The sequence below is a fragment of the Lithobates pipiens genome, unplaced genomic scaffold, assembly GCF_037356315.1.
Source record: "Lithobates pipiens isolate NorthernLeopardFrog02 unplaced genomic scaffold, aLitPip1_a1.2 Scaffold_13, whole genome shotgun sequence".
Classification (NCBI taxonomy): Eukaryota; Metazoa; Chordata; class Amphibia; order Anura; family Ranidae; genus Lithobates; species Lithobates pipiens.
In genome coordinates, this window is record NW_027507718.1 from 193,405,630 (window position 1) to 193,430,404 (window position 24,775).

General features: G+C 40.9%; 1 protein-coding gene across 3 annotated transcripts in view; it reads right to left on the reverse strand.

Annotated features, from left to right (window-relative positions):
- The window catches only part of ARHGAP45 (Rho GTPase activating protein 45), a 172,879-nt gene that overhangs the window by 24,134 nt on the left and 123,970 nt on the right, over positions 1-24,775 (reverse strand). For 2 of the 3 annotated variants that reach the window (XM_077476060.1, XM_077476063.1), the window contains 13 exons: positions 23,768-23,911; positions 23,566-23,650; positions 23,379-23,451; positions 23,187-23,259; positions 22,956-23,093; positions 21,085-21,149; positions 16,586-16,696; positions 16,367-16,447; positions 14,921-15,088; positions 13,070-13,207; positions 12,681-12,871; positions 9,656-9,759; positions 6,758-6,838 (listed from right to left, as the gene is read on the reverse strand). In XM_077476060.1, coding sequence (XP_077332186.1) covers positions 6,758-6,838; positions 9,656-9,759; positions 12,681-12,871; positions 13,070-13,207; positions 14,921-15,088; positions 16,367-16,447; positions 16,586-16,696; positions 21,085-21,149; positions 22,956-23,093; positions 23,187-23,259; positions 23,379-23,451; positions 23,566-23,650; positions 23,768-23,911 — 1,452 coding nt within the window. The remainder of the gene's footprint in view (positions 1-6,757; positions 6,839-9,655; positions 9,760-12,680; positions 12,872-13,069; positions 13,208-14,920; positions 15,089-16,366; positions 16,448-16,585; positions 16,697-21,084; positions 21,150-22,955; positions 23,094-23,186; positions 23,260-23,378; positions 23,452-23,565; positions 23,651-23,767; positions 23,912-24,775) is intronic. The other variant, XM_077476061.1, reaches the window with a different exon arrangement.

A 24,775-nucleotide genomic window follows, 5' to 3' on the forward strand; every position in this document is an offset into this window, starting at 1 on the left:
GCGATGTATCCGGTCATGTGACCCCTGATGATGTCAGAAGTGCTGACGAAAAACACGTTGAGTGTGTTCAAGCGTGATATGTCACTTCCTCCCATAGTGGAACGCACAGCGAGATCTTGTCTGCACCAATCTGCTGTATAGGACTCCTGTAATTGGGGTCATGTAAATCTGGTGAGTAGGCTGTGTGACCGGTGTTGGTTGAGGAAGATCCTAGTCACTATATTGGTAGATATTTGGAATCATATGTATCTTTGGTCATCGGCTGATGGGAACCTATTGGATATTGTCCATTCAAAATATACATTTTCTGGACACCGCACTTTAAATTCTAAAAAGTTTATCACAGACTGGAGATATCTGGTGGCAATATAATGTTTAATTAGCACTATAATGTATAATTAGCACTTTCCATTATATGCTCAGCAATCCGCTAGGGATGCCTAGTGGTTGCCTATGACATTGCACTTTATGAAGTAATTGTTTGCTAAAGAGTAGGGTGCGAGGAGAGAGGAAATATATATGGAGCCGGATACAGGACACCAAGTGAAAAGAGAATACTAGGAGAAGGAGTCCTCAACATCAGTGGGGTGGATTTGACCAAATATGAATTGAGATTAGATAAAGGCTTGAAATATGCACAGAAGAAAGCTATACATTTGAAGCATAGATTCATATACAGAAGTATACCAGGAAACCTAACAAAGAAATATATGATGACTAAACCCGATGATATTTGTATAAAACAAATCAGGAAGAGAGCCATTACAAGCAAATTACTATTTAGCTCAGGAGTACATGATTAGGGCTGTATAGAAGTCTTCAAGAAAATGGTTACACAGGATTTTAAAAGAGAAGTATGGGAATGTTTCTTTTTTTTTTTTTAATCATACTTACTTAGGTGGATGCAGCATCGGTACGATGCTGTTTCTGTCCCCCGCCGGCTCTAAGACTGAGAACCCAGCAAACACCACCAATCACTCAGTTCTCAGGGCTCCCTGAGCAAAGAGCTGGTGCCCATCATTCACCGTCTCTCTTATCTATACCCCCCACGCTTATTGGAGCGATGTACTGTGGAGGGGGCAGGAGCAGCCGGCTCAAGCTCTCAGTGGCTCACAGAGGCTGAGCCAGATGTTATTCCAGGCATGTGGGTGGATTCCTCGCATATGGTCACAATTTTTCCCAAGCCTGGATTGGCTCTGCAATGTCAGCCGACAGCAGGCTTCAGTCCGCTGAAAACGGGTCACAGAAGTGCAGAACAAACTGTACTTCTGTGATCCACAGAAGTACAGCCTAACAATCTGTATATACTCTTCAGTATCCATGTAATTTACAATATATAGGTTGAACAAAAATGCCATTATGGAAGTGCATAGGAGAACATATCCTGAACATTTATAAAGGACAAAAAGAAACACAGTATATCTAAACACTTTGCCCAACTCCATGAAAAAGATCCAGCTCTACCCACATTCTGGGGTATAGAAACGTTTAAACCTCACTGGCGAGGAATTCATAAAATTATTAAACTGAGCCAGTGTGAATCTAAGAGGATTTTTGAAATGCAGACCCTTTACCCCAAAAGGACACAATATAGAATTTGATCTTAAGTACTTTATTTCCTATTAAGTTTGCCAAGTGCAATTGTACTTAATGTGATTGTAGCCGTATTAGTGCAATTGTGACAGAGAAAATTGGGTACTGTCCGTGATACTTTTTTTATTTGCACTAACATACAATTTTTCAGGACAAGCTTTCGGGGCATGTCCCCTTCTTCAAGGTCCAAGCAGTACTGATTTACAAAATTTTAACTTGTAAATCAGTACTGCTTGGACCTTGAAGAAGGGGACATACCCCGAAAGCTTGTCCTGAAAAATTGTATGTTAGTGCAAATAAAAAAAGTATCACGGACAGTACTCAATTTTCCAAGTGCAATTAGCAATTCTGCCACAAGAGGGAGTATAGTCTTAAATTTTAATATATGAAGGAATATAGTTCACCTTTGGGAACATTACATGTTTTTTAGGGTGGAACACGTAACATATTCCCAATGCTGCAGCCGCTGCCCTCTCTCCCTGTGGCAGCAATAATGGCCGCCTCATTCATTCACACAGCTCTGTGTGTGAATGAACTACAAGCCCCAGCATCCTTCGCGGTTGATCGGCTTGTAGTGCATCGATTTGTTCCTGTTAGTGTGTCTGCCTTCCCGTAAGGGATGTACGGGTACACAGATATACTGACAGATCTGAAGGAGACCTGCGTGGCACCAGTGATCTTGTGATCACTGGTACAATGCTTTAAAGGCTTCAAAAAAATAATATAAATGCACATATTTTTTTTTACTTGCAAAAAAACGTGCATTTCTTTTTTTTTTTTAAAAGGTGAAATTATCCTTTAATATATGAACACATTTGAGGTTGATAATAACAAAAGTCTTTTAATAAATATGAATTTAACCACTTTCAGACCAGACCAATTTGCTGGTCAAAGACCAGACCACTTTTTGCGATTCGGCACTGCGTCGCTTTAACTGACAATTGCCAGGTCGTGCGACGTGGCTCCCAAACAAAATGGACGTTCTTTTTTTCCCACAAATAGAGCTTTCTTTTGGTGGTATTTGATCACCCCTGCGGTTTTTATTTTTTGGGCTATAAACAAAAATAGAGCAACAATTTTGAAAAAAACGCATTATTTTTTACTTTTTGTTATAATAAATATCCCCCAAAAATATATAAAAAAACATTTTTTTCCCTCAGTTTAGGCCGATACGTATTCTTCTACATATTTTTGGTAAAAAAAAAAAAAAATCGCAATAAGCGATTATTGATTGGTTTGCGCAAAAGTTATAGCGTTTACAAAATAGAGATAGTTTTATAGCATTTTTATTTATAATCTTTTATTATTATTATTTTTTTTACTAGTAATGGCGGCGATCAGCGATTTTTATTGTGACTGCAACATTGTGGGGGACCCATCGGACATTTTTGACACATTTTTGGGACCATTGTCATTTATACAGTAATCACTGCTATATAAATGCAGTGATTCCTGTGTAAATGACACTGGCAGTGAAGGGGTTAACCAGTGGGTGGCAGTGTAGGGGTTAAGTGTTCCTAGGGGGGTGTTACTAACTGTGGGGGGGTTGGGCTTTCATTTAGTGAACACTGATCTCTGCTCCAATCACATGGAGCAGAGATCAGCGTCACTAGTTGCTAGGCAGAATGGAGAAATGCTGTTTACATGGCATTTCCTCCATTCGGCCGCTCCGTGAGACGATCGCGGGGATCGAGTCCGCGGGTCCCCGCGACCGGACTCACGGGGGTCCCGACCAGTGCGGGAGTGCGCCGCCGGCGGCGCGCTCCCGATGGCAGGGCGGCAAATTTAAAGGGACGTACATTTGCCTGCCCGTGCCATTCTGTCGACGTACATCGTCGTGCGCTGGTCGGCAAGTGGTTAAATATAACTAGGTATGCAAGAGCATGTTAGGCCATGCAACTTTTGTCTACATTATGTGTATTTTTTTTAAAAGGTTTTATCTTTATAGTTTAAAATATTAAATAAGAGCAATAGTGTGTTGCTGCCAAATTATTAATATAGATTGAGCATTGTGCATTTCATCTTTACAGGCATGCACTTTTAAGTACACAATGGGGTTTATTTACTAAAGCTGGAAAGTGAAAAATCAGTCTCACTTCTGCATAGGAACCAATGAGCTTCTAACCCCAGCTTGTTCAATTAAGCTTTTGTAATAAAACCTGGAAGCTCTTTGGTTTCTATGCAGAAGTGAGCCTGATTTTGCATTTTCCAGCTTTAGTAAATAAACCCCATTGTGTACTTAAAAGTGGGGTATGCCTGTACTTTTTTGCTATAATTGGAGGAGAGTTCTAGCATAGTAAGCAGCTGCAACAGGTTACTATAACAACCAGTAAACTGCAGCTTTATTAACCCGGCTTGCGTCACATGGCTCCATACCCTGAAGAAGTCATGTGATTAGTGACGCAATGCATCGAATGGAGCTGGTGATGTCACTTCCGGTCATGCGCAAAACTGGAAGTGTGGTGAGGTTCGCCAGGTTTTTGGCAGAATACTGCTCAATGCATTTTATTTCATGTGAGTGTATATTTAATGCAATAAAAGTTTTTAATTACAGTACGGGGTACGCTATAAGAATTCTCCCCTTTCCTTGAGCAAAAAAACTGAACTAGAGTTAGCAAGAACAGTTCCCTTAAAAAGGACCACAAGGAGCTGCAAAAAGTTGAAGGTGGAATCGCACAGATTTACCAAAGCGCAAATGACCTATTAAGTGTAGGTCCACTATCACAATATTTCTCAACTCCGGTCCTCAAGCACCCCCAACGGGTCATGTTTTCACAGTTTCCATTATTTTGCACTGGTCATTTGATCAGTTTCACTGCCTTAATAATTACCACAGCCGTTTCATCCAAGGGAAATCCTGAAAACATGACCTGTTGGGGGTACTTGAGGACTGGAGTTGAGAAACATTGCACCATCAAGATGAGCAGGCATTGCACTTAGAGGTGAAGTGGTAGCACGGGGGATTGGAGCACAACCCCTTGAGTGTTTTTATTGAACACGTGTCACCCAATGACACCTCGCATTGTTTGAATATTGGAAGTATTGACACATGAACACCAACTGAAGGACTCATTTTTTTTGTGTGTCCTTTGGGCATATCACATGAACTGGATATATATTTTATTTAGTTTGCTTTAGTTCTGCATACATTGGGTTAAGCATTGAACTGCATTGTTTCGGTGTAACTGCAACTCAGGACTTTAAAAGTGCTTAACACAATGGGTACATAGATGGAAAAATGGTGGTGCCTGCACGGTGTGAAAGAGTGATATTGTAAGATATTATCAAATAAAATCCCTTTGGAACATGGATCCTAATGATTGCACAATATTGGAAATAAATGGCAAGTGGAATTAGAATAGTGTAAATATGCAAAATCCCCTTGAGGCTGTATATGATTTCTTTAATCTCTCAGTGGCAGGTTTAAAACATATGGAGAGACACAAACATAAAATTCATAGCATAATTCCGCAAAAGGTAGAAAGGGATGGGACAAAAGCAGATCTACAAGTGATAAACTCACTTTTACAATAAGAGCGTAGGCATCAATCCACGAACGCCGACTTCGTAAGCGCCTGTGTGTAATCCTGGGTCTGGTCTTGCTCCAAAATCGCTTCCGATATGGATCAGTGATGATGTTTTTTAAAATGTAAATAGAGAGATGCCCATAGCGTGATCCAGTTTTAGAAACACTTTATTAATAATAAAACCATAAAAAACCTCACATTTTAAAATGGCACAAATAGCACAGCAAACCACGAGCGCCGAGCTCGTATCCTACAGTCAGATGTGTCTGAACCCAGTGCTCCAATCCCGACACGTATAGTCACACCACGTGACTTCATCAGGAGACTTACAGTTTACACTGACTCCCTTTGGAGATATTGAGTGTCACTACATATCATTTTTTATTAAAAATTTTTCTTTTTCACCAGTTGATCAAGTTTTCTAAAATCAGCCACTGTTTATCACGTGTTTACTTTTAAACAGGATTTATATTTTCTCAACCAGGATTTATCACATTTATAGGATTATTATTTACACTATTCTAATTCCACTTGCCATTTATTTCCAATATTGTGCAATCATTAGGATCCATGTTCCAAAGGGATTTTATTTGATAATATCTTACAATATCACTTTCTTTCACACCGCACAGACACCACCATGTTTCCATTTACAATCTTTGTCTGTTTGGATCCGTTCCACAGGTGTCTGCAGCAGTGTCCCTTAGTTTAGCTTAATTAGACAGCGCGGGAGTCATCCATTTATACATCTTTTTTACAACGAGTTCACAATTTGATTTACTTATATTTAAAGGAACAGTGCACCATTCCTCTATTATCAAACTCTATTGTGGTAGTGTGTGAGTATACTATACGAGGGAGAGCAGCAGTTCTGTATAAGCATACACACAGAAGGGGGTCACATTTATATACTTCATTTAGTTCTATTTTAGTTAGGGTGTGCACACTATTGGGAACTTTTCTCTACACATAGCACAAGCCTTTTCAAAAATATATATATTTTACTAAGGAAATCCGAATCCAGATAGCTGCATAAAGAGGCTAGTTCAAGCAAAGTTTATATCAAGACTTGATTGAAGAAAAAAAATTAAAAAAGGAGGAAAAATTACTAGTAAAAATGGACACTAGCAGAAAAACAAACAAAAAAAACAAAACAACAACAACACGTGGAATGCTGGGAGTGGAGGATTTTACCAAGCTGATGTTTTTTGGTTTGTCAGTGTCCAAATCCTGCTGTAGGGGTTTGTAAAGCCCAGCCGTCTCTAAATCTGATGTCCCACAATGAACCAAAAAAAAAAAAAGTCTTCTTTATATTACCCAAATCTTTTTATCAGTCAATTAAATTTGTATTCAGTCAGGCATATCTTGACCTATGCAATTCCTGGCAATTTGGAGATTTAACTCAGATTGCAATGCATATAGTCAGGTTTACACTGCATCCATGGGTCAGCAACTAATACTAGTTCATTACTATTGGTGCTACCCATGGCCGTGTACTGTTGAAGAGTTCCTATGCATGAGAGCTAAGGAACCTGTCAAACTCCTGTCTAACCACACTGAATACGTGTTTACACATATATAGAAATTTGACATTTTCAGAACATGCAATAAACTCAACCTCATTGGGGTTAATATACCTTCTGCTTCCTTTCTCTCAGCTGCATCTCCCTCAGGCAGAGCACTTGGCCATGATTTATGTACCTGATGGCCCCTACCACCTGCAAACAGAATAAAGGCCAATAGTATTTTAGCTTGAAATAAAAGGAACCGATCATGATACAAGTATGGGACCTGCCATTGCTGACTGTTTTTTCAGGTTACACAGCCTGGGGCCGTTATCTTTATCCCTCCATTAGTGCTTAACCACTTCCATACCGGGCCTATTCTGGCACTCCTCTCCTACATGTAAAAATCATAATTTTTTTGCTAGAAAATTACACAGAACCCCAAAAAATTATATATTTTTTGGCATAGACTCTAGGGAATAAAATGGCAATTGTTGCAACTTTTTATGTTGCATGGTATTTGCACAGGAATCTTTCAAACATGTTTTTTGCAAAAAGAAAAAAAGTTTTATGAAAAAAAAAAAAATGGGTCAAACCCAGCTCGGTGGTTCAGTATCCCACCATTATTTTTATACCATTGTTGCCTATATATGTTATATATATGGAGTTGATATATTTTTGTTACATTTTTAGGGACAGATCATCCATTGGCTCACTGTTTTTATTTGTTGTATTTTATATGTATTTTATATATTCATAATGTTCATTGGTTTAAGAAGCACACATCACGGCAATATTTATGGCAGGAATATGTGGAAGAAATTCTGCAATATATAACATTGTTGGTAGCGCCAGATGTGGATTTAGTAATTTATTTCCCCCACTGAGGGATCTCCTGTCATGTAGAGGTCGGTGTATTGCGGCCGTGGGGACACAAGGTGTGCGCAGGCGCAGGATCGGTACCCATGTGACTCGGGTGGGGAGGAATACAAGAAGGAGGTTGGTTGTCCGTGTAGCCAATCACAGGAAGAAGTCTGAGTGACAAAACATGTCGGGAGCGTGGCTACACAGATACTAACTCCATTAACAGAAAGACGCTGTTGTTCGTGTTCTGTACATTTTTAATCGGGAGCAGTGGCTGGGAAGTGGTGAGAGCTTATAGAGCACACTTTTGGCTCCGCTGTAACCTCAGTGCATCGCCCGTTCATTGGTGAAAATTTGCGGTGACTAATTTATGCTGGCACTCTTTATTTAACATGTGAGTGGATATATTGAAGTGATGTGTGAGTTTTTGAATAAATTTTAAACGGTATCGCGCTATGTTATTTTATTTTTCACATACGGATAAGCTTTGCCTGGAATGATAGGGGGATAGACCCAAGTGGGGTTTATACTGCTGTTTTTTTGCCAAACATGAAAGTGGGAGGCAACATTAGTCGGTGAGTGTGTTTCCATTGGTAGAGGTGTCATGAGCACATTGGTGTGGTGGAAGTTTGAAGGATTTCAATGTTACAAGGTTACAATGTAAACATCCCTTGTAATTTGAATAGTGCGTGACAGCTCCTCTTTATGGTGAGATGTGGGGTCTCTCCTCCAGGCTGAAAAGAGATTAAAGATATATACATACTGTCTTGGCCTTTCCAGCCGAGTCCCCGGCTTTGTTTACATCTGCCAGCCCATAATTGAAGTCCTAACATCGCGCCCGGGCCTCTGAGGGTTATAGATATGACTGGAGACCAAGTCCCAATTGCCAATTGTACAGTCAAGCCCAGAGAAGCACCGTGGGGGGGGCGGGGGGGGGAGGTGGTGGGGGCTGCCCGTAAGAACGATCAAGCAGCTGAACTGCCTCTATGATTTTGTTCTTACGGTGCACAGATTCGCCAGCCGGAAAAGATGATATCTGAATGATGCCTGTAGCTGCAGGCATCATTCACATATCCCCACTTAAAGTCCAGGACGTCATATGACGTCCTTTGGCTGTAAGTGGTTAATAATTCAATATTTGCTTATTTGCGTCCATTCTTGCTTGTTCTGAGTAAGCTACCCACCATATAGCTAAAATGTTTTAAAAGCAAGAAGTGTAGAACCTGCGTCAGGTTTTTATTGCTATCTGGGTCCCCGTTGTGGAGCTTTTGCATCATTTTCTGTCACTATAACAGGAGGCCAGTGGGACAAGAAGTGAGAGGAAATTTTTGTTATGAGAAGGTTAGAATGTCTATGGGGCTTTTTATTGAGCTCTGTGCCTCAATAGGCAGGGATAAATGGTAAAGAAAATCCTCTCCAGTGGAGTCAAACAGCAACAGAAACCTGACAGTTCTTACCACTGGATATTACTAATCGATCACAAGCAGAACAACCTACTTTGGCCAATCCGATGCCTTGTGTTCTGCAGGAACACAGGATAGCAATAATGAGAATGTCAAATGGCAGGTTGATGGATAGGTGGCGAAAGGCAGGATATTAGTAAAAGTGTTTTGGTAGGCTATAAGCCAGACATACAATGTCAACAAAATAATCAAAAATATTACAAAATATAAATTGTACAACACAGAGCAGATTAGACTACATTAGGAGAACATGTATTCCGGGAAAGCCATGAGTCATCCATGTAGAAAGCAGCTAATGTCTCAAACTTGGGAACTCTCAGAATCTATTGTGGATTGGAGGAATGTCACACTGCCACTTAAAAAAAAAAAAAAAAAACTCTCTCCAAAGCTATCCAGAGACATTACTCCATATAAAGTATATCTATGAAGGAGGCCAGCATCATAACTCAAAATGTAACAGTAAGGATCAGGAAGAAATATCCAGGCTGTCCAATTCACTGTTCCCTTGAGAATGATCATCTTATTTTCTACTCTACAAGACTTTATGACAGTCACTCGATTTTGTAACACTTATTTCTTCTATATAGATACCATTAGATAAGCACAAATTTACATTACTGTCCCTACCAAGCACTAAAATAAGATTAACAATTTTCATTTTACACATAATCCTACTGTGTGCTCCTGTCTCTTCATATCATACCTCTTCTCTCCACAACTTTCTCCTCTGCTGTAAGTTCCTTATTTTCGGTAGAAGGAAAATCCTGAGACGATAGACTTGACTTTCTAGCCCGAATGTATGGAGACCTAGAACAAAAAAAATTCCTATTGGTACTGAGATTTACTAATACATTTCTATAAACCTAAAAACAATTCTAAGCTCAAGCAACATTTTCACTAAAGCAAACAAAAAGAAAGGACATTAAAGCGGTTCTGCACGGACAATTTTTTTTTTGGGAATGTTTAAAAAAATTATGTCTTGTTAATAACATCCTTACTTGTAGTGACGATGCCCGTTATCCATGTCCTTTTTTCGCTATAATCGATCGTTTATAAAAAAAATTTCGGCCGATGTCCTCTTGCTTGTGGGCATTTGAAGCCCACAAGCAATCACTTCCTCCTTCCCTCAATTTGGAGGAAACAGCATTCCTTGCTGGTTCCCGCGCATGCTCAGTGGCTACAGCTATGAGTGGCGTAATCCTCAATGTTGCCATGACAACAGGTGGCATCTTAGTAAGTTACTGCGCCCGTTCACGCGAGATTTTGCTTCTGCTAGGTGCACTGACTCCTGGGATGAATTACACGAGATCCCAGGAGACAGTGCGGAGATCAGTGGAAATGATGCTGATACCCGCAGAAACCCCGCCCATAGCTGCAGGGAAAGATTAGTAGGACCACAAACCCCAGCAGGTAACTAAAAGGTAGGAAAATAATTAAAAATAAACGAGCATTGAGCACTATTTAAAGGATAGTAAAAACAATGGCATTAACATTGAAAAATGTGTGCAGAACCGCTTTAAGGCCCCTTTCACATTGAGGAGGTGCGGGCATCGGCGGTAAAGTGCCGCTATTTTTAGCAGTGCTTTACCGCCATTTTAGCGGCGGTATGCGGCCGCTAGCAGGGCGGTTTTAACCACTGCTAGCGGCCGAAAAAGGGTTAAAACCGCCCGCAAAGCGGCGCTTTGCCGACAGTATAGCCGCGCTGCCCCATTGATTTCCATGGGTAGGAGCAGTTTAGGAACGGTGAATACACTACTCTAAAGATGCGGCTAGCAGGACTTTTTTCACCGTCCTGCCAGCGCAACTGCCCCAGTGTGAAATGGGCCTAAGTAAGGCTTTATTCAAAAGTAAGCTGGCATCCGTCTTCCCTTTGTTATTGCTTCTGCATCTACTCCTCCTATAGTGATGGATGCCGATGCAGTGGCTACATGAACTCAGAATTTTATATACGGGTAGGAGCGGGTTCACAGATTCAACTGCAGACAACGTGCGATTGGATTTGTGCATCTGCTCCCTCCCGCATCAAATGTTGACCTACATCTGTGTATGTGCAGCTGCTGCATCTGTATGCACCTCTATAGGCTACCCACATGCAATCTGGGGCGGCCTCAAGTGCAATAACAAGCAGGACGGGTATCAGTGCCATCTGACTGAAGCTTCACTTTTATAAACGAGTCTAAAAGTGACCTGTTCAGTAGATGTTAAAATCCCCAAAAATCTGGAAACTAAATTAGAAACAAACAAAATAACATTTAGGCGAGGTTCACAGTTTTGCAGGAATGCATGCAAATCATATGCATTCCCCCACTCACAGGCAAAATAAGCTGTTCTTTAGAGATACCGCGTGCTTTCAGGTGCATGAAGCCTCAAAGCACCATGTGGTTTCCCTGTGACTGCAGTTTTGAGGGAACGGGCTGCTGTGGCCGCGCAGGGAATGCTTAGATATGAACCTAGCATTAAGCAAATCAAACCATACTATAAAACTGCATATCAAGACTACAACATTTATGTAAAAGAAATACGTAAACGGATATAATAAACTTAAAGCAGAGGTCTGCCCAAAAAAAAAAAAAAAAAAATGAAAGGCCAGCAGCTACACATACTGCAGCTGCTGACTTTTAATAATAGGACACTTCCCTGTCCTGGAGTCCACCGATGTTGGCACCACAGCTGATGTTTCCATCAGCTGTCCGGTGCTGCCGCCACCATTGTGGGTAAGGGAACCCAGCAGTGTAGCCTTACGGGAACCCTACTGCGTGAGGCCCCGCTCCTCTCTCCTACTAGCCTGAAGACAGGGGGAGGAGGAGAGAGCCCCACAGTGACATAATGGGCCATGGCGTTGACTCCCGTAAGTGGGAACAGGATACTTGTCAAAGACAGGTATCCTGTCCCCCCTTCCCCCTGAATGTCGCCAATTGTGGCACCAGTGGGGGAGAGGAGACAAATGAGTGGATGTTTCCATTTCCCCATTCAAGGTGAATAAAAATAGTAAACATTATCTTGGTCCACTGGACCTAGTACATAATAGGATCCCATTAGCGAGACTATAAAAAAAATCTAGTTGTACATTCACTTTTAGCAGGGGTTCATATTAACTTTTTACTGATGAATCAGGTCTTGTGGACCTAGATAAGGTTTACTTTTATACTCTCTGTGACTGATAAAGGGGTTCCACACATAGACTTAGACTGAGATGCAAACACTGAATTAGATTAGATTAGTCTTTCAAACATTTTTTATATATTTGTATACATTTGGCATCTATATTGTGGTGGGAAATTGTGTTGTGTTTTAACTGGTTTCATTTTCTTTAGATATTCTTTTTAATTTTTTATTTTTATTATTTCCTTTAAATAATTGTATGCTCAAGCTTATTCCTGATTGAAATGTGTCAGAGGGAGGGACCCAGGCATAAAGAGTGATCACTTGAACAATAATTATTTTTTGGATGATTAGATGCAAACACTGAATTAGATGGGTTGTGGAGATGCAGCATCCAGATTTGTAACGGGGCATGGAAAAAGTGTGGAATGGCGAATACTTTTGGCTTTTTTCAATTTTAGCTATTTATCTGGATTTAATCATGGATGAAAACCAACTGAAGAGATCTATTCAGACTCCTCTTTATATAAAAAAGGAGTCTTTTTTTCAGCTAATTTTCCTTCCTCCTTTTGTGAATATTGAGGACTATTCTGCAAAAGAATAAAGAATTAATTAATAATTCATACAATGTTATCTGTGGTGTGTATGGCTGGAAGTCATAGGATGTTTCTCTCTCCGCATCAGATCCAAGTTGTCGGACATATGATGCATATTGTTGTCCCAAGTCATAGAGCTTACTGCTTTCACACAGCGTTTGGAATCCAACGGGCAGGGGTGCTGTCTCCTTATGCATGCTTTGATAGTAGGATATGGTGGCCTAGAGAGAAGCAAGGAAGTCACTGTGTGAGGGAAGATAGATAGGGGGAAAAAGGGACTGCATAATACTGACAATAGAAATAGAACATTTAATAAGAAACAAAAAGTGTGTTGATGATAACTTTAGGAGAAGTGAAACAGCTAGTAACATTAGAGCTAAACAGAAAGACCAGCATATGAGTAAACGTCTTTCTTATACCGAGCGTAGGATCTGGTCTGTCTGTTTGATGAGCTCTTGTAGCTGGCGAAGAACGTTCACTTTCACATCTTCCAGCTCCTGCTTCTGTGTCTTGGCATCTGCAATGCATGTCCGGTAAGTGGCCATTGCTTCTTCTGCCTGTAATAAGAGAAAATGTGCAAAAGATAAGATTGGATCTGGAATGATACTGCAAAGGGAGCTGGCAAATAGGATACATTTAAAGCTTGCTCTGAAAGAGCAGCTAGACTACTGTATTTAAGATAGCGAGATAGGGAATCTAGTTATATTCTTCTTCCAATCTTTTATTCTCCCATTAGGGAGGTTTCATTTTTCCTATAAAGGGCTACTGCTATGAAGTGGGTGGATTCTTCCTTCTTTATGGCAAGCAAAAATCCCAGAAATCGACCTTGACCCACAATGAATAATAAGAAAAATATGTGTAATAAGCGATCACGTCAATATAATAAATATGTACAGTGTTTGCACATTAAAGTGGATGTAAACCCTCTCATATACCCAGTGAAGTGAACAACCTCAGATGATACAAAGATGAAACAAATCTCCCTACATAAGTTTTACATGTATATCTGCTGTCTAGAGCTTTACCTACTGTTTAGAAAGTGTATGTCCTGTTAGATTTTTCACTTCTTCATTCATCTGTAGGAGGAGATCATTGCTAGACACTGTGAGAAAGCGAATTGGAGGAAAGGCACACATTCCCCTCCCACACATGCGAGCGTGCCTGTGAATTGTTTAGCTGGCTGCTAATCAACTTATAGCAACCTCCTCCGACACACAGGTCTATCTCCGGGTTGCTTGTCAAAAGTTATCAGGCTGATAACAGAGGAACGGGGCAGGACAGAGCTATGAGACTAAGTGCTTTGAAGAGATATAAGAAAACACTATGGACAGATGTGCCTAGCTCAAATGTCATGAATCGGGTTTACATCAACTTTAAAGCGGGAGTTCGGCCGTTTTTTTTTTTTTTTTTTAAAGTCAGCGGCTACAAATACTGCAGCTGCTGACTTTTAAAATAAGGACACTTACCCGCCCAGCGCGCCCGCGATGTAGGCAGCCCAAAGCCGATCTCGCGATCATCTCTCGGGTGCTGCCGCCGCCATCTTGGGTATGGGAATCAGGAAGTGGAGCCTTGCGGCTTCACTTACCGGTTCCCTACTGTGCATGCGCGAGTTGTGCTGCGCAATAAGGATGGTCCCCGCTGTCCCTGGGGACAGTGGGGGACCCGCAGGAAGTGGCGTAAATATCCACAGATTCTGCGGATATCTATGCCGGAAGTGGGTGCAAATACCTGTACTGTACAGGTATCTGCACCCCCCTCCCCCCTGAAAGGTGCCAATTGTGGCGCCGGAGGGGGGGAGGGTTCCGATGAGTAAAAGTTCCACTTTAGGGTGGAGCCCCGCTTTAAGGCTGGCCATAGACAGAGACAATTTCTTTCCTGCAACCACGAGTTGCAGGAAAGAAATTTGCTTGATTCCCCCAGCGTTCCCCCAGTGTTGATGCAGGAATCCGTCCTTCTGGGCCATTGTTTTCTCTTGGCAGGGGAGGGCAGGAGAAGCCATCCCCACCTAGAGAAGACCGTAGTTTTTGCTAGTGGCTATAGCAGCTGCTAATGATAATCGCAGGTCAAACCCAGCATGCCAATTGTAATCAAGTTGATCGATCAACTTGGTACATTCAGCCTGCCCATATACAGTTAGAATCTTGTCCAGTTCCTGCTCAACCTGTTGAGCTTTGAACCGTGTATGGCCTGCCTAACCCAGCTCTGTAAGGTATGAGATGTATTCCAGATAATGCAATACATTTGTTTTCCTGCCTGTTCACCAGTCTTACTCTGTTTTTAGCTTCCTCCTCTGCTCTCCTTTTTTTGTCAACCGATTTGGTACCACTGTGGCTTTGCTCCTCTTCAGCACGTGCTGCATAATACTGTGCTTTTTCATGCTCTTCACTACGTTGCATATATATCTGCTTTGCTTTTCTGAGGTTGACTTCTGCCTCCATCTGACAGAAAAGGAAAGAATATGAAGTTATATAAAGGAATAAGTCATGGCGGGTTCGATGTGCTATACAGAGAGGGATTATAGCAGATGCAGTAGTAATTTGGCTCTATGTTTACCAGAGAATGGCATAAAAGGGCGCAATTCATTTGTACCCATGCACGTGGGTTCGCGGCCACCACCCTCCCGTAGGAATATTCTGTATTATTAATAAATTTTAAAAAATAATGTAATTTGTATTGCACAGGTGTTTCCGGTGTCACTACCCTTTTAAAATTGACAGGTTATGTGGGACAAGGTGATCTCTGACTGGTCCAGGTGAAGCAGGTGACCGGCTGGAAGGTTATGGAACCCTCCTGGACCCTATATAAAGCTGCAGCAGCCGATGCTTCTTGCTGCTGGTTGGGAACTGTACTTTACGACACCACCCCCCCCCCACCCCCCTCGTCGCTGGCACATTTAAGTGGTCTGTCACCCCTGAAACAGTTTTCAAGTTGTCTGCTTGAGTCCTAAAACTGAGCAGGGATTTTTCCCTTTATTAAAAGTTAATTTTCAGTAATTTGTGTGTTTAAATTGAATAAATTAAAATATTAAATGGTTATCTTTACATTCATACCAATAAAGTGCCATGGCCATTATTAAAGACATACTGTTGTATTAATGTTTGTTCGCTGGGGTACGTTTGGTTTAGGGAGGTTATGTGGCCTGTGATCCCATGTTCTTTTGTCAAGAGAACTTTTGGCTGATCCAGCCGTTTACAATCAGAAAAGGGGAATGGCCATATATAGGCTGCTTTACCTGTCTCCAGCTCAGGCCTGCTTGGAGGAACAATCCTTCAACCAGAATGGATTTTCAGGGCTAATTACTATTATAGACAGCCAGTGTCTGCAAAGCTTTTCCCTCTCCACATACAAACCTGAACAGCCACTTTGAGTAAATATGCCCACTTGTGCCGTTATCATTTGTAGGAATCATGGTTCATTTAAAGCCCGTAGACACATTTAGAAATGTTCATGGATTTCTCATTCTTCCAAGAATACTATTGTGTATACTATAAAGGTTCTTTGACTATATAAAAACACTAGCAATATGTTATCTGACTTTTTGTAGGCTTACATTTTGGAAGGAACACATAAATGAGACATGAGATGGTTGTTGAAGGTGCTGGGGGCAGTACAGACTCTGCAGTGGTGGAGCGTGCGTGCATTAGAGATGAATAATGTGACCAAAATTAACATAGCTGGGGTTAATTACAGAGCAAATGTGCATTGTTAAATCTTACTAGTTTGCGCTCAGCTCGCTGCCATTGCTCCTTCAACTCTTTTCTGCGTTTCTCATGTTCCAAGCGTCGCATACTCACTGGCTTCAGAGAGAATTAAAAAAAAAAAATTAATTACAAAGAAAAAAGTAATATTGTCATGTAGAGGTGCTATTGTTTATTACTGAGCCTTACAATAACACACATTTAGAAAACAATGCGGCTAATAGTTTGATCTTATACCTGCAAATATGTCTGCTGCTGAAGGGTTAAAGATGTGTGGAGGACTCCATGTGCATGGTCTTGGTCCTGCTCCAAAGCTACTGAATAGATGGACTGAAAAGGCATACACGGCTAAGAATGAAAGAAATTAAAGGATTTAAAATCAGAGAGCAAGGTAAATTAGATCTCGCATTACGAATTAACATTAACATCAATTCTAAACATAAACAGACTGAATAGCCTATAGGTTATTAGATTAAGTATCATAGGCTTATTTTTCATCATATTTTTATTATCTTTACTGATTTAGTGTCGCTTTTGGCCCTGGCTCTTTTTACATATGCTCTTGTCCTGCCCACAGAAGCAAATGATAACCACATGGGGTAATGGGTTCCCCCAGTACAAATTGACTCTTGGCTGTGCCTGCTGGGTCTTCTTGAATCTTTAGAATAAATCTGAGCACCATTTTTTGCATAAGGTATGATTTACTGCCAAGACAGAGGTGGGGAAGGTGTGGATCCAAGCTGGGGTTACCCAACTTACAACAAGGGAAAGTGGTGATTAATAAAACACTTCTGTATAAGAAACTGATCTAGGACTAGAAAAAAATTCAGAAAATGTAGGTTATGTGGCAGGACAATTTTCTGCCCGATTCCTTTGACTTTTCAATTGAGACATTTCAGGCAGAAGTTGGGTGACCTCCACATTTCTTTAGTCCATTTACCTCCTCCTACCCCTCCTCTCTCTTGACACACCCCCCCACCTTTTTTTTTGTCTGTCAATACTGATTACGACGATATTACACACCTTGCCTGCCCTCATCTGGACCTTTAACCCCAATTTCACAGCTGGCAATGCTTTCCCTGTGATCTTCCCATGTCAGAAACTCTAAAGAATGAGCAGTTCACTTTAGAGTGTGCCGCAATTGAGAAATAAAGGAAAAAATAAATAAATAATTAAATAAAATAAAAAAGGAAGAAGGCGGTGATGGGGCCACCCCCTGTCTGAATTTAAAAATTCATTATAACTAGTAATACATGTTTGTCTTTTATATCCAGAGACAGTAAAACCTTGGAATGCGAGCATAATTTGTTCCAGAAACATGCTTGTAATCCAAAGCACTATATCAAAGCGAATTTCCCCATAAGAAATAATGGAAACTCAAACGATTTGTTCCACAACCATTTATTCATAAGTCCTTCAGTTTATATGCCACATAAAAAGGTTTTAGCAATGTGATAGGTTGTGTAACCATAAAATGTCCATCCACAAATAGAAGCCTCCACAAGGGGATTAGAAGCAAAATCCAGCAGGAGCTACAGAGTATAAAAGAGAAGAGAGGCGCCTCTAAGTGTAGCAATAGTGTTACATTTACTGAAGGTACACCATTTAGCAACTCACATGGTTTATGATAAAAACAGGCACATCTAAGTATGCAAGCATCTGGGGTAAAGCTGTCCACATAGACCATCCCCCACACCCGTGGCTCTGACCGCTGTCAGTCTGCAATCGCCACCTGGAAGACTACTGTGCAGTGGAGCGACTGAACTGCTCATGGGTTGCAACGTGGAAGGAATGATGTCTATGGTGGTGAGGATAATGGTCTATGTGGACAGCTTTACCCCGGATGCCTGCATAGATGTGCCCGTTTTAATCATCAACCATATAAGTTGCTAAAAGTTGTACCTTCATTAAATGTGACCATATTACTACACTTGGACACGCCTCTCTTCGCTTTTATGCTCAGTTATTACGTGACACTACTTGTATATCAAGAAATCGCTTGTATATATCAAGTCAATATGTATTAAAACATTTTGCTTGTCTTGCAAAACTCTCTCAAACTAAGTTACTATCAAACCAAGGTTTTACTGTAGATCAAATATATGCAATCACATAGTAGATCATGCAGTGCATTAAATAGACAACTGGCTCAAAAGGATATGAATGAATTGTCACAAAAAAATTCATTCACTTCAAGACCAATGTTCAGCCCTAAATATGAGGTCCTTAACAATACTTCCTGGCAATAAGAACAGGTGTGTGCAGATATCCTGAAAGAAAAGGTACCTAAATGAATGCCATTTAATGAAAGGGGGTGGGGCCCCCAGAAGCACATCAGCCATTCTCAGCTTGAGCTACATGTATCCTTGGTGTTACTGGTGGTAGCTGTTCTATATGGTGCGGTCCTGCCCATGGGTGCTGGCAAGGAAATTGTTATGTGATCTGATTTCATATGCTTGCGAGTATTATTATTTTTTTATTATTAATTAGCACTAAATACTTCACAAGGCCAGATCGCTCTGTGCTTTCTTTTTGTATCTAGGTGAATAATGTCTTAGCAAAATTTACATGAAGAATAGACCGCTCTCCAAAGTGCACTGTTCAGCAGCCAGCTTATTTGGACAATGTAAAGACTGTTGAAATTCATCATATGTGAATATTCAGCCCCAAAAAAGAAAAAAAATGGATTTTGTCCCTTGCTGGTGTAACAATTGGACATAACTGCTACAGTGAGGGAAAAAAGTATTTGAGCTCCTGTGGATTTTGTACCTTTGCCCACTGTCAAAGAAATAATCAGTCTATAATTATAATTGTTGGGTTTATTTTAACAGTGAACAAAAATATCCAGAAAAACGCATTTCAAAAGTTATAAACTGATTTACATTTTAATGAGTGAAATAAGTATTTGACCCCTTCACAAAACATGACTTAGTAGTTGTTGGAGAAACCCTAGTTGGCAATCACAGAGGTCAGATGTTTCTTGTAGTTGGCCACCAGGTTTGCACACATCTCAGGAGAGATTCTGTCCCTCTTTGCAGATCCTCTCATAGCCATTAAAGGGGTTGTAAACCCTCATGGTTTTCCACCTTAATGCATTCTACGCATTTAGGTGAAAAACCTTCTGTGCCGCAACACCCCCTTTTTCTTACCTCAACCTGATCGTTTCAGCAATGGGGATGAGCACAGCAGCTCTAGCGGTTGTCATTGGCTCCCGCTGCGGTCAATCAAATCCAGAGACACAGGAGTCCGGGGCTGAGTTAAGTCATGCTGTCTGTGTCAATGGACGCAGCAGCCGGACTCAGAAGATCGCCCGCATGAGTGCCCCCATGGAATGCGGGTCTCTGTTGGGGCACTCGGGAAGAGGAGGAGCCAGGAGGAGGAACCAGGAGTGCTGCAGGGGGACCCCAGGAAAGGAGGATCGAGGTCAATCTGTGCAAAACCCTTGCACAGAGAAGGTAACTATAACATGTTTGTTATTTAAAAAAAACAAAGCTTTACAATCAATCACTTTAAGGTTTACAGGCTGACGTTTGGCAACTTGGACCCTCAGCTCCCTCCACATATTTTCTATGGGATTAAGGTTTAATGCCTTACCCGTATGTTTTGGGTCATTGTCATGCTGGAATACCCATCCATGACCCATTTTCAATGCCCTGGCTGAGGAAAGGAGGTTCTCATGCAAGATTTGATGGTATATGGCCCTGTCCATCATCCCTTTGATGCAGTGAAGTTGTTCTGTCCCCTTATCAGAAAAACACCCCAAAGCATAATGTTTCCTCCTCCATGTTTGACAGTGGGGATTGTGTTCCTGGGGTTATAGGCAGCATTCCTCCTCCAAACATGGCAAGTTGAGTTGATGCCAAAGAGCTTGATTTTGGTCTGATCTGACCACAACAAACACTTTCACCCAGTTCTCCTCTGAATCATTCAGATGTTCATTAGCAAACTTCAGATGGGCCAGTACTTGTGCTTTCAAGGGGGACTTTGTGAGTGCTGCAGGATTTCAGTCCTTCATGTCGTAGTGCTTTACCAATTGTTTTCTTGGTGCCTATGGTCCCAGTTGCCTTGAGATCATTGACAGGATTCTTACGTGTAGTTCTGCGCCGATTCCTCACTATTCTCATTGTCATTAAAATTCTGCAAGGTGAGATCTCGCATGGAGCCCCAGAACGAGTGAGATTGACAGTTATTTTGTGTTTCTTCCATTTGCGAATAAATCGCACTTAACTGTGGTCATTCTCTCACCAAGCTTCTGGTCTCCTAGCCCATTCCAGCCTTGTATAGGTCTACAGCCTTGTCCCTGACATCCTTGAACAGCTCTTTGGTCTTGGCCATGGTGGCGAGATTGGAATCCGATTGATTGCTTCTGTGGACAAGTGTCTTTTATACAGGTAACAAGTTGAGATTAGGAGCACTCCCTTTAAGAGAGTGCTCCTAATCTCAGCTCCATACCTGTATAGAAGACACCTAGGAGCCAGATATCTTGCTGATTGATAGGGATCAAATACTTATTTCACTCATTAAAATGCAAATCAATTTATAACTTTTTTAAAAAGAGTTTTTCTGGATATTTTTGTTGTTATTCTGTCTCTCATTGTTGTCAATGGGCAAACATACAACATAAACAGGGGATCAAATACCTTCCCCCCCCCCCCCACTGTATGTATATTGTGTAAGGGGTAATGAACCCATAAACCTAATTATTTCAGTACTTCTCATCACCGTTATTCTCTTACCTCTTGTGTTATGACACCTTTGGTGGTGTTAACCAGTTTCTGAAGTCCCTTAGCATATTCCATCTCTGTAGGAAATGGGAAGACAAAAAAGTCAATCTTTTCATGACACAGCATGTAGTACACAAACACTGTGTGCAAATCAATGAAACATGAGGAAATGTAGGGTGTAGGCTGTAGGAGAGAGTGTGTAAACTAACATAATGGGATTTTTACAGGCATTAACAAATAAGGTTTAATGTTGATAAATGTAAAGTTATGCACTTGGGGGCTAAGAGAATATGCATGCATATGTGCTAGGGGGCAGTACAACTGGGGAATCAATGGTGAAGAAGGATCTGTGTGTTCTGGTAGATCATAAGCTTAAGCAATGCCAAGCTGCGATTTCCAAAGCAAGCTAAATTTGAGAGAGAGAGAGAGGTAGAGAGAGAGAGAGGTAGAGAGAGAGAGAGGTAGAGAGAGAGAGAGGTAGAGAGAGAGAGAGAGAGAGAGAGAGAGAGAGAGAGAGAGAGAGAGAGAGAGGTAGAGGTAGAGAGAGAGAGGTAGAGGTAGAGAGGGAGGTAGAGAGAGAGAGGGAGGTAGAGAGAGAGAGGGAGGTAGGTAGAGAGAGGTAGCGAGAGAGAGGTAGAGAGAGAGAGGTAGCGAGAGAGAGGTAGAGAGAGGTAGAGAGAGAGAGAGAGGTAGCGAGAGAGAGAGAGAGAGAGAGGTAGCGAGAGAGAGAGAGGTAGCGAGAGAGAGAGAGAGAGAGAGGTAGCGAGAGAGAGAGAGAGAGAGAGAGAGGTAGCGAGAGGTAGCGAGAGAGAGAGAGAGAGAGAGAGGTAGCGAGAGAGAGAGAGAGGTAGCGAGAGAGAGAGAGAGGTAGCGAGAGAGAGAGGTAGCGAGAGAGAGAGGTAGCGCGCGCGAGAGAGAGAGAGAGAGAGAGAGGTAGCGCGCGAGAGAGAGGTAGCGCGCGCGCGAGAGAGAGGTAGCGCGCGCGCGAGAGAGAGAGAGAGGTAGCGAGAGAGAGAGAGAGAGGTAGCGAGAGAGAGAGGTAGCGAGAGAGAGAGGTAGCGAGAGAGAGAGGTAGCGAGAGAGAGAGAGAGAGACTGTACAAATCATTAGTAAGGCCTCATCTGGAATATACAGTTCAGTTTTGAAAAAGGATAAATCGAGGAACTGTACAAATTGCAGAGAAGGGCAATCAAATTAATAAGAGGCATGGAAGAGCTCAGCTATGAGAAAACATTAGCTGAACTGAGTTTATTCTCAGTTGAGAAGAGGACATTAAGGGGGATATGATCAACATGTATAAATACATAGGTGGTCCATATAGTGAACTTGGTGTTGAGATATTCACTTTAAGGTCATCACAGAGGACAAAAGGGACACTATGTCTGGAGGTAAAAAAATATTTAAACTCCAAATATGGAATGGTTTCTTCACAGAAAATGTGAAATAGACTGAAGAGCTGGTTCTGACCAGCTCAGTATATTGTTTTAAGAAAGGCCTGGATTCTTTCCTAAATGTACATAACTGGATACTAATATTTATAGGTAAAATTTATCCAGGGAATGTCCGATTGCCTCTTGGGGGATCAGGAAGGACTTTTTTAACCCCCCGCTGGAGCAAATTGAATTATGCTTTATTGTTTTTTTCCCTTCCTCTGGATGAACTGTGGATATTGGATAGTGTATATGAAAGTTATCTATTTGAGTGCGTGTTTTCTTTTTCCTTCTCTGTTGGTTGAAACGGATGGACTTTTTTTCAACCAGATTATGTAACAATGTAACACTTTTAAATCCGATATAAAATGTATGAAGGAGGTCTATTTCTAGAATGAGACATAGAGAAAAATACACATTATTATAAAAGTAATCCCTTGCTCCCCAGCCTACCCAACAATGTTCTCTTCTCAATATAACTGGTCAGATCTTTCATGTATTTTGCAAGTTTTTTTGCATAGAAAAAAGCTGCTCGTACACCTCCTTCACTCTTCTGTAGGATAATGTCCACATCATCACCCAAAGGGTTCCCTGTGATGAAACAACATCAATATATCATGGCACAGGTATTCTCAATTTAACTTTCAGCTTCACTGTATTTATCCAAGTTAAAACTTTGCTCACCTGCATCCACATATTCTGCATTGGCCAGTGTACTCTCGGTTCCAGAAAGACTACCATATAAGCTCTCCATGGACTGTTTTGGAGGTAAAAGATTAAAATTATAAAGGGTAGAAATTTGAAAAGGATTAAAAAAGGAAAATTGCATAGGTAATACTAAATATGATAGGATAGGAAACTACAATCATGTCTTACCTGGCTCTGATCCCCAGGTGGTAAAGATAATAAGGTGCTACTGTCCACTTCTCCCATAAGGAATTCTGAGATTCTGGAAAAGTAATAACAAAAAAGGCATAAACAACGGCAATAGTTATCAATCTTCACTAATGGGAGTCCAAAAATATTTATTCCCTGTACCCCTTTCAACAACCCTACAACTCACGTGCTGCTAAAGCACACAGCCATGCTCTCCAAGGCCTTCTCAAAGTCACGCTTCTCATTTTCAATGCTTGCTTCATAGTGGAAACCTGTGTTATATAAAAGAGAAATAACTAACGAGACATAACATAAGATACTTAAAAATGTACCAAAACAGGTTTATCACTAAATATTTAATGGATCCTAGAAACTGGAATAATTCAGACCTTTAACTTTGGAGATGAGGGTCCCAGCTGCGGTCAGAGTCTCTACAGTGTTGAGGAGAGGATATTTGTTGATTACTTGGCGAAGGAGTCTTAATGCTTCCCCAAGGCACTCATGAGCCAGTGGACGCCGGGTCTCCTTTACCTCTGTAGGTTAAAAAAAGAAAGAAGAAAAAAAAAAAAGAAAAAAAGATTATATATATGCCCATAAACAGGCTTATAGAACTAATGCTACTTTTATAAAAGCATCGATTACTTTACAGAACATCAGTAAATGTAATTAGTAGGAATTATTGGGATTTTTTGGTCTCTATCCCTAAATGAATGTCAAGGGCTGCAGGCAAGGGCCACCAAGACATTTATTATTTATTGTAACGTTTTTTTTGTTTTTTCCCCTTTTCCATTGTGTGGTCATAGCTTGATCCTTTGGGTAAACCAGAGATTCAATTGAAAAGGAGCATAAATATGAACTATAGGGAGAATTTACAGGACTCTCTGCCGAGGCTACATAAATATGGTAGAAAATAGCATAAACTTACTTGGGAATTAAATGTAGGATTAACTACTGTGGAAGGACATGTCCCTTTATTTCATTGCTTTCCATTTCCATGGAGGAAAATAGACAATGTTTGGAGGTTAAATTGTACCTGTTACTGTCTAACTTAAAGTATTAAACCCAAAAACTAAAATGTAATATTACAGCTTAAAACAATAAACAAAATGGTGTTCCCACGAACTATGAAAAAATAGAACTAAAAAATGGTGAAGCGCTACCTATTTCTCAAAATATATCATAAAAAGTGCAAAATCAATGTTGACAGTGCCACCCAGTGGCTACTTGCAGGATAGCAACAGAAATAATGGTGAGGCCCTCCTATAAATGCAAAGAACTTGGTAAAATACAAAATGAAAGTGAACGCAAGTAAAATTTATCACAGTGAAAGTGACCACCTAGTGATAATAGTGCAAATAAAAAACAAATAAAATCAGTCCATTCAAAGTGAACATGCC